The following is a 20,213-nucleotide window of genomic DNA, read 5'->3' as shown; positions in this document are numbered from 1 at the left end:
GCACCACTGCACTCCAGCCTGGGTGACAGGCATATGTCACCACGCCTGGCTAATTTTTTGTATTTTTAGTAGAGATGGGGTTTCACCAAGTTGGCCAGGCTGATCTCGAACTCCTGACCTCAGATGATCCGCCCTCCTCAGCCTCCCAAAGTGCTGGTATTACTGGCGTGAGCCACCGCACCCGGCCAAGAAGAGAGACTTTTGAATGCTCCCAACACAAATAAATGATAAATGTTTGAGGAGATGAATATGCTAATTATCCTGATTTGATCATTACACATTGTATACATGTACTGGAGTATCACATGTACCCCATAAATATGTACAATCATTATACATCAATTAAAAATATTTTTTAAATTTGGGAAGTTGGACTTGCATAAAACTGAAACTTTTGCTTTGTGAAAGATATTTTCAAGAAGGCAAAAAGACAAGCCACTGACTGGGAGAAATAATTCTCAACTGGTAACAAAATACACCACAGTCAGATTAGCAAAACAAATATAAGAATGCATAATTCAACAGTGATGAAAATAGCCAACTAGCCTGCAAATGTATGAAAGGCTTTAAATTGCTTCCAATCTATTATTGATAAAGAGAAAATATCCTCAAAATAGTCACTAAAAAAAGTAAAATAAAGCCAAAAGGGCTTGGGAAGTAAAATTGTAGCTTACCTCAATAAACAGCCTGAAATTCACCTATCTCTTCTAGTTAAGAAAAATAGCTTCTCTGAATAGGAGGAAGTGAAAGAATAGCGAAACTTGGTTCATTGTAAAATGGTGTGATCCTGTGTTGGGCACACAGTAGAGATTTCGTAAATACATACTATCCAACTTCACATAAGGTGTATAGCCTAAAGAGAAGGTATAATATGCAGCTACTTTGTATTAGTCTGTTTTTACGCTGCTGATAAAGACATACCCAAGATTGGGAAGAAAAAGAGGTTTAATTGGACTTACAGTTCCAAATGGCTGGGGAGACCTCAGAATCATAGCAGGAGGTGAAAGGCACTTCTTACATGGCGGCGACAAGAGAAAATGAGAAGGACGCAAAAGCAGAAACCCCTAATAAAACCATCAGATCTCATGAGACTTATGCACTACCACAAGAATAGTATGAGGGAAACTGCTCCCATGATTCAAATTATCTCCTACTGGCTCCATCTCACAACATGTGGGAATTATGGGTATAGAATTCAAGATGAGATTTGGGTGGGGACACAGAGCCAAACCATATCATTCCACTCCTGACCCCTCCAAATCTCATGTCCTTATATTTCAAAACCAATCATGCCTTCCCAACAGTCCCCCAAAGTCTTAACTCATTTCAGCATTAACCCAAAAGTCCACAGTCCAAAGTCTCATCCAAGACAAGGTAAGTCCCTTCCACCTATGAGCCTGTAAAATCAAAAGCAAACTAGTCACTTCCTAGATACAATGGGATACAGGAATTGCATAACTACAGGCCATTCCAAAGGGGAGACATTGGCCAAAACAAAGGGGTTACAGGCCCATGCAAATCCAAAATCCAGCGGAGCAGTCAAATTTTAAAGCTCCAAAATGATCTCCTTTGACTCCAAGTCTCACATCCAGGTCACACTGATGTGAGAGGTGGGTCCCCATGGTCTTGGGCAGCTCCAACCCTGTGGCTTTGCAGGGTATAGACCCCCTCCTGGCTACTTTCACGGGTTGGTGTTGAGTGTCTGCAGTTTTTCCAGGTGCATGGTGCAAGTTGTCAGTGGATCTACCATTCTGGAGTCTGGAGGTCTTCTCACAGCTCCACTAGCCAGTGCGCCACTAGAGGCTCTGTGTGGGGGTTCCAACCCCACATTTCCCTTCTGCACTGCCCTAGCAGAGGTTCTCCATGAGGGCCTCGCCCCTGCAGCAAACTTCTGCCTGAGCATCCAGCATTTCCATACATTTGAAATCTAGGCAGAGGTTCCCAAACCTCAATTCTTGACTTCTGTGCACCCACAGGCTCAACACCATGTGGAACCTGCCAAGGCTTGGGGCTTCCACCCTCTGAAGCAACAGCCTGAACTGTACCTTGGCCACTTTTAGTCACAGCTGGAGTGGCTGGGATGCAGGGCACCAAGTCTCTAGACTTCAAACAGCACAGGGACCCTTGGCCCAGCCCATGAAACCATTTTCTCCTAGGCCTCCAGGCCTGTGATGGAAGAGGCTGCCTTGAAGACATCTGACATGCCCTGGAGACATTTTCCCCATTGTCTTGGGAAGTAACATTCTGCTCCTGTTACTTATGCAAATTTCTACAGCTGGTTCCCATTTTCTGGGTTTTTCTTTTCTATAACATTGTCAGGCTGCAAATTTTCCAACCTTTTATGCTCTGCTTCCCTTGTAAAACTGAATGCCTTTAACAACATCCAAGTCACCTCTCGAATGCTTTGCTGCTTAGAAATTTCTTCTGTCAGATACCCTAAATCATCTTTCTCAAGTTCAAAGTTCCACAAATCTCTAGGGCAGGGGCCAAATGCCACCAGTCTCTTTGCTAAAACATAGCAAGAGTCACCTTTGCTCCAGTTCCCAACAAGTTCCTCATCTCCATTTGAGACCACCTCAGCCTGGACCTTGTCCATATCACTATCAGCATTTTGGGCAAAGCCACTCAACAAGTCTCTAGGAAGTTCCAAACTTTCCCACATTTTCCTGTCTTCTTCTGAGCCCTTCAAACTGTTCCAACCTCTGCCAAAGTCACTTCCACATTTTCAGGTATCTTTTAAGCAGTGCCCACTCTACTGTTACCAATTTACTGTATCAGTCTGTTTTCATGCTGTTGATAAAGACATACCTGAGACTCGGAAGAAAAAAAGGTTTAATTGGACTTACAGTTCCACATGGCTGGGGAGGCCTCAGTATTACAGCAGAAGGCAAAAGGCACTTCTTACATGGCGGCAGCAAGAGAAAATGAGCAGGATCCAAAAGTGGAAACCCCTGATAAAACCATCAGATCTCATGAGACTTATTCACTACTATGAGAGCAGCAGGGGGGGAAACCGCCCCCATGATTCAAATTATCTCCCATCAAGTCCCTCCCATAACACGTGGGAATTATGGGAGTACAATTCAAGATGAGGAGATATGGGTGGGGACACAGAGCCAAATCATATCATACTTACTTGATATCTAAACAACTATAATTGCCAGAAGCCCATAAGAAGCCCATTCCTCTGATTCCCATTCACTATCTAAAAACTAGCCACATTACTAACTTTATGTCTAAGAGTACACTGTTAGCTGCTATAGAACTCTTTAAAAAAAAAAAAAAAAAAACCCTTCTATTCAAGTATCATGTGAAGAAAGTTCATAAATGGTTAAATTTACAGAAAGCAAAAAGTAACATCTATGATATCTGGCACATAAATGACAAAATGTTGTTTTGTTTTTTTTTAAAGAAGCATTACCCAGGTAAAGTACGTATGTCAGAATTTCTGATCTCTAGTCATATCATAAAAAGTGACTCCACCAGACAGTGGCTCATACTTGTAATCCCAACATTTTGGGAGGCCGAGGCAAGAGGGCTGTTTGAGGCCACAGGTTCCAGACCAGCCTGAGCAATAAAGCAAGACCCTGTCTCTACAAATAACTTAAAAATTAGTCAGGTGTGGCGGCATGAGCCTGTGGTCCCAGCTACTTGGGAGGCTGAAATGGAAGGATTGCTTGGGCCCGGGAGGTCAAAGCCACAATGAGTTGTGATGGCACCACTGCACTCCAGGCTGGAAAACAGTGAGTCTCTGTCCCCTCCTCTCAAAAAAAAAAAAAAAAAGAGACTCATTAAGAAGGTCTCCATAGCAGGGCGTGGTGGCAGATGCCTATAATCTTAGCAATTTGGGAGGCTAAGGCGGGCAGATTGCTTGAGCCCAGGGGCTCAAGACCAGCCTGGGCAACATGGGGAAACCCCATCTCTTTAAAAAAAAAAGAAAAAAAGGTCTCTATAAAAACATATTTTACAAGTGTGTGGGATGAGAACTAACTGCGGGCAGATCCCGAGGTCAAGAGATCGAGACCATTCTGGCCAATATGGTGAAACCCCATCTCTACTAAAAATACAAAAATTAGCTTGGCGTGATGGTGCATGTCTGTAGTTCCAGCTACTTGGGAGGCTGAGGCAGGAGAATCACTTGAACCTGGAAGGTGGAGGTTGCAGTGAGCCGAGATCGTACCACTGCACTCCAGCCTGGCAACAGAGGGAGACTCTGTCTCAAAAAAAAAAAAAAAGGAAAAGAAAAAAAATGTTATCAAGAGACAGGTAACTAGCATATTGGAAACTAACATTTCTGGCACATGGGACCTATAGCAAGAATGCGTATCTTCCAGTCATGAGTCATGGATTAGGCTGCCCCTCTATTGTGAAGCAATTTTTCAGTAAAAGGAGCAGCATATGAATAATGACTTGGACAAGCTCCCAAGAAGAAACCAGAGTAAAGCTAGGTCTGAGAAAATTATACGGTATATAGCATACATTATATTAATGCTGTTTTCCTACTCACTCCTATTTCTTAGTGGCAAAGAAGTGAAATTTAGAGTCTTTAGTTCTATCTAAATTTTACTTTTTTTTTATGAATTTCAGTAATACCGAATAAAACTGTACAGGTATTACCTTGGTTTTAAATTTTATGAAAGTGAATCATATAATGCATCATTATAAATTACTTAGTGACTACACTTATGAAAAGCTCTCACCTGTCACATACCCACCCCAGCACACACACACAATGACACCAGAAGGCAATACTCTGCTTTACCTTCTGCTGAAAAGTCTGCTACCTCCAACGCTTGAGGTCCATACACGAAGGCCTCCTGGAATCTATGAACACAGCAGAGGCAAAAGGCAGAGAAGTTTATGTAGATTTAAAGTTACACTGCCCAAAACATAAAATGCCAAATGCCTATCACAAGTCTACATATCTGCCAAGGAACTCAGATTTTAGATTTGACAATGAGCATATCAACAATATACAGGTAACATTCACAATTCATTATATATAATGTAGCTTATTGTATGAAAAGACCAAAAGTTGAGTCTTAACTAATTATATCCTTACCAAAAGAACCAATTTATACTACTGGAAAAACTAATGCAGCAATAAAGTATGAATTTATATACACTGAAAGTAACAATTCAACCTTTTAAATTATGTGAGAGAGCCAATCCATATGCAGTAATCCCCTCCTTATCTATGCAGGATACGTTCCAAGACCCCCAGTAGCTGCCGGAAATCTGGGATAGTACCAGACACCCTACACACACTGATTTTTTATCTAATAACTAAAATGACTACTAAGTGACAGGGAGTATCTATAGCATGGATATACTGGACAAAGCGATGATTCATGTCCCCAAAGGGACAGAGGAGGACAGTGCTGGACAGCACAAGATTTCATCACACTACTCAAAATGGGTACAATTTAAAACATGAAATCTTTATTTCTGGAATTTTCCATTTAATATTTTCAGACCACAAGTCAGTAACTAAAACAGCAGAAAGCAAAACCACAGATAAAGGGACTGTTATATAAAGAATATAAAACAAATTGAAGGCTGGGCATAGTGGGTCATGCCTGTAATTCCATCACTTTGGGAAGCCAAGGCCGGTGGATTGCTTGCGCTCAGGAGTTCAAGACCAGCGTGGACAACAGGGCGAAACCCCATCTCTACTAAAAATACAAAAACTAGCTGGACATGGCAGTGCACACCTGTAGTCCCAGCTACTTGGGAGGCTGAGGTGGGAGGATCACCTGAGCCCAGGAGGTTGGGGCTGTAGTGAGTCCTGATCACACTACTACACTCCAGCCTGGGTGACAGAGCAAGACCCTGTCTCAAAAGAAATAAAAAATAGGCTGGGCATGGTGGCTCACACCTGTAATCCCAGCACTTCAGGAGGCCGAGGCAGGCACATCACAAGGTCAAGAGATCGAGACCATCCTGGCCAACACGGTGAAACCCTGTCTCTACTAAAAATACAAAAATTAGCTGGGTGTGGTGGCAGGTGCCTATAGTCCTAGCTAATCAGGAGGCTGAGGCAGGAAAATTGCTTGAACCCCGGAAGCAGAGGTTGCAGTGAGCCAAGATCGCGCCACTATACTCCAGCCTAGCAACGGGGCGAGACTCCATCTCAAAAAAAAAAAAAGAAAAGAAAAAGAAAAAGAAAAGAAAAAGAAAAAATAAATTAGGTGGAAAAATATACTTCACAAAATAAAGTATGGCAGGCCCCGCAGCTCAAGGTACATTCTCTTCTTAGAACCAGAAATTATTGGGAATATCGTAGAAAAACAATTAAAAACAGACCTAGAAGAGGATAACGTAAAAGAAAAAAGGAGACAGTAGCACTGCAAAGCTATTCTGGTGGCAAGATTTAATTTAATTCTGACAGTAATGTTGAAATACGCAAGGTACTACATATGCTAGGCAGTAAGGGAGAAATCTACCTTGTTCCAATATCATAAAATAAAAATAATCATGAAATATGAAAGGCTTTTCAGAAAACATTCACGTAGAAAAATTAAGGATTTAATCAGGTAAAATATTTAGATCTCAGATTTTATTTCATTCTTTTCTGGTAATAGGGATAAAAGACTACAAAATATAGCTGATATATGAGAAAAATGAATCAGATAAATTTTATCAGCTGTTAAATTTAAAAGAGAGGGGCATATTATCTTTATGGAGTATTTAGAAATCTTTAAAAGTATCATCAAATAATTAGAAAAGAAGGAACAAAGTATTGTCTTAAAACCTGATGACATGTCAAGGAAAAAACAGTATTTTAAAACATTGGCCCTGAAGCCAGGTGACTTGAGTTCAAATCCAAGGTAGCTCATTTAAGTGCTTTGTGACATCAGGCACTTAATCTCTCAGTATAACCTGTGTTGTTCAATGAGGACACCTTCAGCATCTCTCCGATTTATATTGAATATCAGTGAAAAAAGGTTTTTAAAAATGTTATAAATTACAGAATGCTATTTTATGCAAAAATTTAAGCCAGTGCATTCTATTTAAATTAGTGACTTAACGAAAGTTGTTAACTAAGAACCAGAGAAAATAGCCGGGCACGGCAGCTCATGCCTGTAATCCCAGCACTTTGGGAGGCTGAGGCAGGTGGATCAGGAGTTCAAGAGCAGCCTGGCCAACATGGCAAAAACCCCATCTCTACTAAAAATACAAAAATCAGCTGGGCGCAGTGGCACGCACCTGTAATCCCAGCTGCTCGAGAGGCTAAAACAGGTGAATCTCTTGAACCTGAGAGGTGGAGGTTGCAGTGAGCCAAGATCGCGCCATTGCACTCCAGCCTGGGCAACAAGAGCAAAACTCTGTCGCAAAAAAAAAAAAAGAGAAAATATTCGTTGCCCAGCCAAAGAATCTGGGGAGCTATGTGAGGAAGCCCAAAGAAGCACAGCGAAAGTTTGAGATGGCCAAAAGAGCCTAGAATAGTTAGTTTCAAAGCTAAATGGCAGCCAGAAGAGCACAGTCCCCAAGAGATGATTATATCAAATTACTAATTTAGCAATAAGCCCAGCCTCAGCTGTATCTTCTCTTAATTCCCAAAACAGCCTTCTAGACTGCACTCTCCTCTAAAGCAGTGCTTGTGACATTCTGAGTTAAGTGCATTTGACATACTATGTTGAAACACAGTGACTACTTGAATATTACATATAATCCTGAAAACCAAAGAGATAAATTCCCATCCAATAAAACAATAATAGCAGCAAAGGCTTATATAGAATGTTTGATGTGCCAGGCACAGTTCTAAGAGTTGTACAAGCACTAACTCATTCGGTCTTCACAACTCTGAGATAGGTACTATTATACTTTAAAGACAAAGAAATGAGACAAAGGGAATTTAAGAAACTTGCCCAAAAGCATGCAGCCAGAAGTGGCAAGTCAAACCCAGACCACTCCCAGAAACATGTTCTTAGTCACCACATCATCCAGCCTATGAAATTAAAATCATACAAACCGGCATCTATCTATATGTAAGAAGCCAAACAATTATACGTGTTCTTAAGTATTCAATCATCTATATATTCCTCAGCATATGCAACATTTTCTCAGAAAATTCCAATTAAAATGTCGTATAAAATATGTAACAAAATGAGAAATGTGTGATATGAAACTAAAAGAAAAATTAGAACTTTTTCAAAACAAAAGGCCTTAAAATTTAAAATCAGTATATCCGAATAACAAATAATATTGGTGTAAGAGTAGCAATACTGAGTATTTCTGTTTTTTAAACTTGCTGCCATTTGGTTATACAACTCACTCAAACATTTTGTAAACTTTAAAATCTCAATACAATAAGATACCACCTCATACCTTATGACGGCTACCATCAAAAAACTAAACAAGGAAAAACTAAAAAAACATAAAAGAACAAGTGTTGGTGAGGATGCAGAAAACCCGGAAGCCTTGTGTACTGTTGGTGGGAGCACAGAATGGTGCAGTTGCTATGGAAAATAGTATAGCGGTTCATCAAAAAAGTAAACACAGAATTACCATATGATCCGGCAGTTCCATTTCTGGGTATGGAGTCAAAAGAACGAAAAGCAGGGACTCAAGGAGATACTTCTACACCCATGTTTGTAGGATGATTATTCACAGTAGCCAAAATGTGGAAGCAATCCAAGCTTCCCTTAACAGGTAAGTGGATAAACAATTGGTAGCATATACATATAACAGAATATTAGCCATACAAAGGAGGGAAATTCTGACACATGCTACAAGCTTGAAGGCATTATGCTAGGTCAAATAAGCCCTCACAAAAGGACAAACACTACAGATCCCATGTACATGAGGTAGGTACAGTAGTCAAATTCATAGAGACAGAAAGCAGAATGTGGTTGCCATGGGCTAGGCTTCAGAAGGGGAGAATGGGGACTTATTCCTTAATAGGTGCAGAGTTCCAGATTTGTAAGATGAAAGAGGTCTGTGGATGGATGGTGGTGATGGTAGCACAATATGAATGTACTCAATGCCACTGAACTGTATACCTAAAAATAGTTAAGATGGTAAATTTCTTGTTATGTGTATTTTATCACAATTTTTTAAAAAGTAACATGTGCTAAGTATAGAAAATCTAAAAAGGGAATTGCAAAAAGAAACACAAAATTATTTCATCTCCCAAAAAAACACTGTAAACCCGTTTAATGTGTATTGTCATAGAGTTTTTAAAAATCATACTATACACTTTTTTAAAAAGGAATTCCTATCAATGTCTTTCTTACAAACATTAATCCTCTTTAGTACTGATTTAATTTTACTAAAAGTTTAATTGGAAGTCTTTTAATTCAAAGGTTAAAATTATTAAAGTATAATTTTTGCCCCACTAAAACAGCTTTGTTATCAAAATAACCACTTGAGTCCTCTAGGTTTCCCAGCAGAATGGCTTTTACTCAGAGTTACCACAGAGTTTCAATTCTTGTATTATTAACCAAACCAGTCTTGTATAAGCAATCACATGTATTACTACTTGGGTAAATTGTACTAAATTGTTCTCCCTACCTCCATTATCCGTCCTCTTTGTGGCAAACACTACTGGTTGCCTAGTATACACCCATTCTCCCTCTCTTCCTTAGGAACAGACCATGGTTTTATTCTGGGTGGCACGTATCCAGGTAAAAGTGTACATCTCCCAGCCTTCCTTGCCACTAGGACTGGTCAATAAGCTAGAAGTGGAAGTCATTGGATGAGACACTTACAAGATAGCTACTTAAACGGAACTTAGCTAGAAGTGTCTGTAGCTCAGATACGGTGGATGGCACTCCAGCAGTCATTCTGGACAATAAGGGTAATGGAAGCTGTGCCAAGGGACAGTCAAGCAGACAGAAGGAACTCAGGTCTTTGATGATCCTAGAGTCATCATGCCAAAACTGGACTTTAGTGTGAGAAATATACCTCTGTTTTGTTGAGACCACCTGTTTTGTATTGTAGGTGAACCTAAATCTAATATACCCACCTTTACACTGCTGTATCAGTCATCTTTCTAAAATACAAATCAGAATCGTCAAAATCCTTATCTTGGCACACAGGACCTTTCATTATTCCTTTGACCGCTGCTTATATCTGCAGCCTTACCTCTACCCATAAAGAACCAATTACAGGCTTCTAATACCACCCCGCCTTTGCACAGGTATATACACTCTATTTGGAATAAATGCCCTTCGCAAGAGTCTTTCTTCATGTATCCTTCAAGTCTCAGCTCCTCCAAAAAGCTTTCCTGCTGCACTCACCCTATACACAAGTACAAACAACAAACTCGTGCACCAAATATGAATGGACAATGTTCCTTTGTGCTTACCTTTCTATGAAACTATAATGTAATGTGGGGATGTTTTGGTCTACCTCTGTCATTAAAGTGAAAGGCCTTGAGGATAGGAAACCATTTGTAACTCTTTGACTTTCCATAGCCCTTAGCACAAGGTCTAGACTAGGGCATAAAGAAGAACTCAATAAATGTTAGATGAATAAATGAAGTTCAGAGAAATAGTCATTCTGAAGTACTTCAAAAACCTTGGCTGGGCACAGTGCCTCACGCCTGTAATCCCAGCACTGTGGAAGGCTGAGGCAAGAGGATCACTTGAACTCAGGAGTTTGAGGCCAGCCTGGGCAATATAGTGAGACCCCATCTCTACAATAAATAAATAAAATTTTTAAAACCTCATATTCTCAACCACTTAAAAGGAGGCCGGGCACTGTGGCTCACACCTGTAATCCCAGCACTTTGAGAGGCTGAGGTGGGCGGATTACCTGAGGTCAGGAGTTTAAGACCAGCCTGGCCAACATGGTGAAACCCTGTCTCTACAAAAATACAAAAATTAGGCCAGGCACGATAGCTTACACCTGTAATCCCAGCCCTTTGGGAGGCCGAGGCGGGCAGATCACCTGAGGTCAGGTTTTCAAGACCAGCCTGGCCAACATGGCAAAACCCTGTCTCTACTAAAAATATAAAAATTAGCTGGGTGTGGTGGCACATGTCTGTAATCCCAGCTACTCGGAAAGCTGAGACAGGAGAATCACTTGAACCCAGGAGGTGGAGGCTGCAGTTAGCTGAGATGGCGCCACTGCACTCAAGCCTGGGCGACAGAGTGAGATTCCATCCCAAAAAAAAAAAAAAAAATATATATATATATATATACACACACACACACACACACACACACACACACACACACAAATTAGCCAGGCATGGTGGCTTGCACCTGTAATCCTAGCTGCTTGAGAGACTGAGGCAGGAGAATCACTTGAACCTGGGAGGAGGAGGTTGCAGTGAGCTGAGATCGCACCACTGCACTCCAGCTTGGGCAACAGAGTGACATTGTTTCAAAAAAAAAAAAAAAAAATCACGCTGTTGCCTTCATTTCAAATCACAACACAAATAAAATCTCCTACCAAGGTATATATCAGAAGACATCAGAATTTATTTTAAGACAGTTGGTAATACTTAAATTTCCTTAACTACAAAATACCATTTTTCTTCCAAAACAAACCAAGCTTCCTGAGTGGATAAACCTATTTTTTTCAGTACGGTTGTTCAGCTGTTCAAGAGAAGACAATGGAGAACATGTTACCTCATTTCAAGACATCTCTACAACAAATATTTATTGAGGATCAATTATGTGCCAAGCATTGCACTGCACAATTAAAATACTGAATGATGAGCTGCTTGAAAGAAGAAAGTTCCAAGGTACTATGAATGCAAAGGAGGAGTATCACATCTTCCAGAGATGAGAAAGCAGAGAGGAGGTGGCATTTAGATATACTTTTAAATTTTTTTAAAGGAAAAATGAAACTTGCAAGAAAGAGATTTTAACTTCTCATTCTTTTATAATCTCAAGTTTGTTCTTAGGTAAGACAGAAGCAGCCAGTGTCTTTTAGTGCCTATTACATAGCACTATGTAGTTCTCTATGGACATTATCTTGATTAACCATCCAAAAAGTTACAAAGAAAGAAAATGTGTGAGATATTAGTGTATTAGTCCATTTTACATTGCTATAAAGGAATACCTCAAACTGGCTAATTTATAAAGAAACGAAGTTTATTTGGCTCATGGTTCTGCAGGCCATATAAGAAACATGGCACCAGCATCTGCTTCTGATGAGGGCTTCAGGAAGCTTTCAATCATGGCACAAGGGGAAGGGGAGCCAGTGTGTCACATGGCAACAGAGGAAGTAAGAGAGAGAGGAGGGATATCCCAGATGCTTTTTGTACAACCAGATCTCCCTGGGAACTGACAGAGCAAGAACTCACTCATTACCCAGGACAGCAGCAAGCCAGTCATAAGGGATCTGCCCCCATGACCCAAACACTTCCCAGTTGGCCCTACCTCCCAACACTGAAGGTCCATTTCCAACCTGATATTTGGAGGGGACAAATATCCAAACTATATCAGACAGTTGCCTGTTCCCAGTGATGAGAAACACAGCAGAACTCGGTGAAAGCAAGACCCGATTTGGGCTGGGTGCAGTGGCTCACACCTCTAATCCTAGCACTTTGGGAGGGCAACACAGGCATATGGCTTGAGCTCAGGAGTTCAACACCAGTCTGGGCAACACTGTGAAACTCCATCTCTGCAAAAAATACAAAAATTAGCCAGGCGTGTTGCCACATCCTGATAGTCCCACCTACTCAGGAGGCTGAGGTGGGAGGATTGTTTGAGCTCAGGAGGTGGAAGCTGAGGTAAGCCAAGATCATGTCACTGCCTGGGTGACAAAGTGAGACCCTGTCTCAAAAAAAAAAAAACCCTATTGAGAGATACAATCAGTTCTTACTTTAGAGTCCAAGAATCTCTGTCAATAACTTCCCAAAGTGGCTCCCTCACCCCACCTCAATCCCAACTCCCCAGAATAAAATTTTAAAGATTCCAACATAAACTTTGTGAAGTTTAAAAGCTAATGCTACAATTACACACCAAAACAGAAGCAACTTCTCAAAGAAACCTGCTATCCTCAACTAATAAAAGAAACAGAATTAGTTAGAGAAAAGGACATGATATAACAGCTTTTATCTGTCCAAACAAAATTGAATTCTTGCTTGTACCCTCCCCTTCTAAATAAACCTAGAAACACACGAGGAAAATAAGAACAAAAGGACAGAATTTCCACTCTGAAATCATGCTGCTGGTAAAAACTGCTATTTGTCCCTTTTATGCCTGCTCAAATGATACCAGAGTTTGGTCCCAGGTTCTGGGAAATCCAATCAACCCTCCTCCTGGCCACTTATCAGTCCTTCAACCCAGTTGCCTAACTGGACACTGAATCCTAGCTCCTAAAAAAAAAATCCCTTGGACTTTTCCCCAGTTCTGCACCTTTTCTACCCCCACAGCTACCACTAAGAAACAGGTCCTTATCATTTCTATTTGGACCTAACAGCCATCTGCTTCCAATGTCATCCAACTTTTGTCCTTTCCACCATCCACACTGCTGCAAAACTGATCACAAAATTCTCCTCTGTAAAACTATACAGCATCTGTTAAGCAGTGGTTATCTCTAGTGAATGGGATTACAGGGACTTTTCACTGCCTATTTTTTTATTATTTGTTTGCATTTTACAACAAACATGTATTCCCTTTACAATCAGAAAAAAAAAAAATCACTATTTCCATTTTGGGAACAAAAATAATTTATTCCACTTGGAATCTATTACTCTCTTTCTCCATCAGGTTAACACTAAATTCTTTAGCCTGGCACACATTACCATGCTCTCCCTCTCTCTGAAACACATTTTCAACCTCCGTCCTGAGTATTTGCTCTAGACATCCTGAATGACTTGCTGTTGTTCTTTCCTTCACTATTTTATACATTTTGCTTCCTCTGCATAGACTACAAAGATGTAACAATAATCTTGAGTCTGTTCCAAATAGGCAATCTATCTCCCACTAATGGCCATCATAAATTATTAATCTAAGAAGAATGAAGTTTCACTTGTTCACCTGCAGCACACTATGCCTACAGTCTGAGGCCTACAGTCCCACCATTACACCAACATACTAAATTCTTTCCTTCTGATCAGCGTAACTGATGTTTTTAAAAGAATAAAATAAAATGACACTTTGCATCCATAGCCTGAGAGATGACATGGGAAGAGGCAGCACAATGCAGAGTACTAACTTTGGGCAGGGGCAGGAACAGCAGACAAATATAGGGCAAGGACCCTTGTTAAATTTGCTGCACAACTTTTCAGAGTATAATTGCTTTACCTGAAGTGTTGGAAATTTCCACATCAAGTAAAAGCACAATAAAGTTAAATTTGAAAATACTAAGAATATCTGAGCTGGGTGCAGTGGCTCACACCTATAATTTCAGCACTTTGGGAGGCCGAGGCAGGCAGATCACTTGAGGTCAGGAGTTCGAGACCAGCCTGGCTAACATGGTAAAACCCCATCTCTACTAAAAATACAAAAGTCAGCCAGGTGTGGTGGTGCACACCTGTAATCCCAGCTTCTCCAAAGGCTGAGACAGGAGAATCACATGAACCCAGGAGGTGGAGGTTGCAATGAGGCGAGATCATGCCATTGCTCTCCAGCCTGGGCAACAGAGCAAGATTCTGTCCTTAAAAAAAAAAAAAAAAAAAAAGGCACTTCCAAACCTAAGTATTAGAGCTTAAACCACAAACCTCTAAGAAGAAAACAAAGCAGTAAGTCTTTGCAACCTTGGATCAAGCAGTGGTTTCTTAGAACAAGCAACAAAAGAAAAAAAAAGAGATGGATTGGACTTTACCAAAATTAAAAACTTTTCATTCAAAGTGAATCACAAAACCAAAGAGGTGAATCATCAAGAAATTGAAAAGGCAGGCTGGGCACGGTGGCTCACACCCGCTATCCCAGCACTTTGGGAGGCTGAGGCGGGTGGATCACCTGAGGTCAGGAGTTCAAGAAAAGCCTGGCCAACATGGTGAAACCCCGTCTCTACTAAAAATACAAAAATTAGCCGGCGTGATGGTGCACACCTGTAATATCAGCTACTCGGGAGGCTGAGGCAGGAGAACTGCTTGAGCCGGGGAAGAAGAGGCTGCAGCGAACCTCTGCACTCCAGCCTTAGTGACAGAGCAAGACTTCACCTCAAAAAAAAAAGAAAGAAAAGAAAGTGAAAAGGCAACTCAAAAAAACAAGAAATATTTGCAAATTATACATCACATAAGAGCATAGTATTAAGAATATAAAAAGAACTCTTACAACAATAAAAATACAACCCAATTTTAAAATGGGCAAAGAATTTGAGTAGGCATTTCTCCAAAGAATATACGCAACGGTCGCTAAGTACACAAAAAAATGCTCATCATCATAAGTTATCAGGGAACTGCAAATCAAAACCACAGTAAGCTACCACTTCATGCCCATGAAGATGACTAAAATCAGAAAGACAGACAATACCATATGCTGACAACGATGTACAGAACTGAAACCCTCATACACTTCAGGTGGAAATGTGAAATGGTACAGCTGATTTGGGAAAGACGCTGGTAGTTCTTCCAAAGGTTAAACATCCTAACAGTTAACATATTATGCTGCAATTCCACTCCTAGATATATACCCAAGAGAACTGAAAACATATGGCCCAACAAAAACTTCTACAAAAATATTCATATCAGCATTAGTCATAATGGCCTAAAAGTGGAAACAATCAAATGTTCATCAGTTGATGAATGGATAAACACAACATGATATAACCACACAGTCATTTGAAAGAATGATATACCCATACATGCTACAATATGGCTGAACTTTGATTATGCTGAGTAAAAGCAGCAAGACACACAATAACATATATAGTATGATTTCATTTGTACGTAATGTCCAGAATAGAAAAATCCATAGACAAGCCACAAAAAGTTGATTAGAAGATACCAGGGAAATGGGGAGTGACTGCTAATGTGTACAGAGTGTTTGTGGTGATGAAATGTTCTAAAATTAGATAATGGCGATAATTATACAACACTGTGCATATGCTAAAAACCACTGAATTGTCCAAAAAAAAAAAACCCCGGCTAGAAGGCCCTAAACATTTAACTAATGGAAAATGCACTAATTCATCAATCAGTCAATATCCTAGAATGTTTATAGAAAAGTACATTCTGACAATTTTTGGTAACCAATTTGCCTTCACCAATCTCCCTTCATTAGAGATCACTGCTTGCTCCACAGGCAAATACAGTTGATCCTTGAACAACACAGGGCTTAGCGGCGCTTACCCCACACACAGTCAAAACTCACCTACAACTTGACTCCAACAAACTTTACTTATAGCCTACTGTTGACTGGAAACCTCACCAATAACATAAACAGTCAATTAACATATATTTTATATGTTATTTTAATTACATACTGTATTCTTACAATAAAGTAAGCTACAGAAAGAAAATGCTAAGGAAACCATAAGAAAGACAAAATATATTTACTATTCATTAGTAGAAGTGGATCATCATAAAGGTCTTCATCCTCATTGTCTTCACATTGAGTCGACTGAGAAGAAAGAGGGGAGTTGGTCTTGCTGTTTCAAGGATGGCAGAGGCGGAAGAGGTAGAAGGGGAGACAGAAGAGGCAGGCAAACTTAGTGTAACTTTATAGAAATACATCATAGGCCTTGCGCAGTGGCTCATGCCTGTAATCCCAGCACTTTGGGAGGCTGAGGCGGGCAGATCACCTGAGGTTGGGAGTTCGCGACCAGCCTGACCAACAGAGAGAAAATCTGTCTCTACTAAAAATACAAAATCAGCCGGGCATGGTGGCACATGCCTGTAATCCCAGCTACTAGGGAGCCTGAGACAGGAGAATCACTTGAACCGGGGAGGCAGAGGTTGTGGTGAGTCGAGATCAAGCCATTGCACTCCACCCTGGGCAACAAGAGCGAAATTCCATCTCAAAAAAAAAAGAAAGAAATACATCATAATTTCTGCCTTTTTTGCTTTTTCATTTCTCTAGAAATGTTTTGGTATGGTACCATTCCTTCTTCCACCATCTGCCTTAGTTTCAGTGTCTGTATCATAGAAGAGTAGATGTTGTAAAAGAAGTCCAAAGCAGCCTAAATAATCAGAACCATTTTGCCAGCTTGTCTAACATCAATTTGTTTCCTGATACTGCTTCTTTTGTGTCTTTTTCCTCATCATCTGGTACTGGTTCAGAAGCACTCATCTCCATCAAGTCATCTATTAATTCCTCTGGTGTGCCATCTATTGGGTCTTTAATTCTCTCAGATCTATACTTTAAAATCCTTCATTCCCCCATCTTTTTTTCCATACCCACAATTTCTTTCATGATTTCCTTAACTGGCTCTGCCATAAACCCTGTGAAGTCATGCACAACATCTGGACACTGTTTTCTCCAGTAGGAATGTATTGTTTTGAGCTTGATGGCTTCTGTGGCTGTAATAAAGGCATCTTAAATGGTGTAATCCTTCTAGACTTTCATGACGTTCTCCCTATTGGGGTTCTCTTTCATAATGTAGACAATCCTTTCCATAGGGTACCGCGTGTAACGAGCCTTAAAGGTCTTATGACCCACTCATTTACGGGCTAAATTAGAAATGTGTTTGGGGGCAAATAGATCATTTCAACACTTTTGGTGTTGAACTCATTGGGCTATGAGGGATCACGGGATTGTCTAATATCAAAAGAACTTTAAAAGGCAGTCCCTTATGGGCAAGGTACTTCTCCTTAGGGAACAAAGCATTGATGGAACCAATCAAGAAAAAGGGTTCTCATTGTCCAGACTTTCTTTTTGTAAAATGAGAAGACTGGCAGCTGGTGTTTATCTTTTCCTTCCAAGGCTCAGGGGTTCACAGCTTTATAGATAAGGGCAGTCCTAATCATAAACCCAAACTGAATTTGCACACAATGGTAGAATTCTATCCTTCTATCCCTTCTTGCCTTAAATCCTGGGGCTTGCTTCATTACTAATAAATGTTCCTTGTGGCATTTTTTCCAGAATAAGGCCCTTTTGTCCGCATTAAAAACCTATTCAGGACTAGGTGCTGTGGCTCACGCCTGTAATCCCAGTACTTTGGGAGGTCGAGACGGGCGGATCACTTGAGGTCAGGAATTCGAGACCAGCCTTGGCCAACATGGTGAAACCCTGTCTCTACTAAAAATATAAAAATTAGCTGGCATGGTGGCACATGCTTTGTAATCCCAGCTACTCAGGAGGCTGAGGCAGAATCGTTTGAACCCGGGAGGCAGAGTTTACAGTGAGTAGAGATTGTACCACTGCATTCCAGCTTGGGCGACAGAGCAAGGCTCTATCTAAAACAAACAAACATACAAACACCTATTCCAGCAGATATCCTTTCTCCTCAATGATTTTTTTTTTTTTTTTTTTTTTTTTGGAATAAGGTCTCACTCTGTCACCCAGGCTGGAGTGCAGTAGAACAATCACAGCTCACTGTAGCCTTTATCTCCTACGCTTAAGTGATTCTCCAACCTCAGCCTCACAAGTAGCTGAGACTCTAGGTAACGTGCCACCATATTTTATTTTATTTCTTTGTAGAGACAGAGTGTGACTATGTTGCCCAAGCTGGTCTCGAACTCCTGGGCTCAAGTGATCCTCCTACTTTGGCCAGCCAAAGTGCTGGGATTTACAGGCGTGAGCCATGACACCCAGCAGAAATATTGTTCTGAGCTTTCATAATCCAGTGATTTTCTTAATGGCATCTGGGAACATATCTGCTGCATTTACTGTTATCTTGACTGGGTTTTGCGGGGTTTTTTGGTTTCGTTTTGTTTTGAGACATAGTCTCGCTCTGTTGCCCAGGCTGGAGTACAGTGGCACGATCTTGGCTCACCGCAACCTCTGCCTCCTGGGTTCAAACAATTCTGCCTCAGCCTCCCGAGTAGCTGGGATTACAGTCGTGTGCCACCATACCCGGCTAATTCTTGCATTCTCCAAAAAACTTTATGTATAAGTGGACCTGCACAGTTCAAATTTTGTTCAAAGGGCAACTGTAGCTTTCATTATCTTTATAAATTCTGTTACAGACTTAAATGTTGGGATAGGAGTTAGAAAACCCAATATATAGCTATTCATGTACTCAACACCGATATATCAGATGCTGAAACATATCATATGATATTAAGGATGGCACTGTATATTTCTGGACTGCTTCTGAGGCAAGCAATTTGAACCATAAAGATTCCACATAGCCCTAAAAGCTTACGTTGTGTTTATACTGCTACCCATAAGTACATCCAAGAGAATATTTTTAAGTTTTTAATTATATAGGTTCCTAGGCTGGGCATGGTGGCTCACGCCTGTAATCCCAGCACTTTGGGAGGCAGAGGCAGGTAAACCACTTGAGGTCTGGAGTTCAAGACCAGCCTGGCCAACATGGAGAAAACCTGTCTCTACGAAAAACAGAAAAATTAGCCCAGTGTGGTGGCAGGTGCCTGTAATCCCAGCTACTGGGGAGGCTGAGGCATGAGAATCACTTGAACCTGGGAGGCAGAGGTTGCAGTGAGCCAAGATCACACCATTACACTCTAGCCTGGGTGACAGAGCAAGACTCTGTCTCAAAAAATAATAAAATAAAATAAAAAATAAATATAAATTATATAGGTTATTAAAACTCCTACTTTACGTAAATCAATGTAGTAATAAGAAATATTGATCCACTGATTCACTTTGAAATTTATAATAAGGATCATGATAAAGTCAAAAATTAATTATTTTGATTTACATACGCTTTCCTATCCCTCTGCATATTTCTACTTTAGAAAGTTCTGCCTCTCAGAAAAACAAAGTTTTTAAAACTGGACATCTGTTGATCATAGTGCTATTTATAATAATAAAAAGTTATAAATAAGCATCGATCAACAGAGTAACTGGTTAAACAAATAAATGTACACGTATACAGACTATAGTTATTAAAAATGTTGAACAACGGCCGGGCACAGTGGCTCACGCCTGTAATCCCAGCACTTTGGGAGGCCGAGCCAGGTGGATCACGAGGTCAGGAGATCAAGATCATCCTGGCTAACACGATGAAACCCCGTCTCTACTAAAAATACAAAAACTGAACCGGGCTTTGTGACAGGCGCCTATAGTCCCAGCTACTTGGGAAGCTGAGGCAGAAAAATGGTGTGAACCTGGGAGGCAGAGGTTGCTGTGAGCCGAGATTGCACCACTGCACTCCAGCCTGGGCGACAGAGCGAGACTCAGTCTCAAAAAAATAAATAAAATAAAATAAAATAAAATAAAATAAAATAAAATAAA

The 20,213-nt window shown here is 40.6% G+C and overlaps 1 protein-coding gene across 9 annotated transcripts in view; it reads right to left on the bottom strand.

The window, feature by feature from the left end:
• Nucleotides 1-20,213, bottom strand: part of CDK19 (cyclin dependent kinase 19) — a 217,264-nt gene that overhangs the window by 173,037 nt on the left and 24,014 nt on the right. For 3 of the 9 annotated variants that reach the window (XM_017958410.3, XM_017958409.3, XM_021937981.2), the window contains 2 exons: nt 16,409-16,500; nt 4,763-4,824 (listed from right to left, as the gene is read on the bottom strand). The exons of 2 other annotated variants lie outside the window; for them this stretch is intronic. Coding sequence is in view for 2 of the 7 variants with exons in the window: in XM_009206271.4 (XP_009204535.1) it covers nt 4,763-4,824 (62 nt within the window). In the remaining 5 variants the exon portion in view is untranslated. Of the gene's footprint in view, nt 1-4,762; nt 4,825-16,408; nt 16,673-20,213 lie in introns of those variants that run through there. 4 more of the 9 variants (XM_009206271.4, XM_009206272.4, XM_009206274.3 and 1 more) reach the window with 2 other exon arrangements.

The sequence above is a fragment of the Papio anubis genome, chromosome 6 (genome assembly GCF_008728515.1).
Source record: "Papio anubis isolate 15944 chromosome 6, Panubis1.0, whole genome shotgun sequence".
Classification (NCBI taxonomy): Eukaryota; Metazoa; Chordata; class Mammalia; order Primates; family Cercopithecidae; genus Papio; species Papio anubis.
The sequence above is the reverse complement of the archived record's forward strand: the minus strand, read 5'-3'. Positions and strand labels throughout refer to the sequence as shown.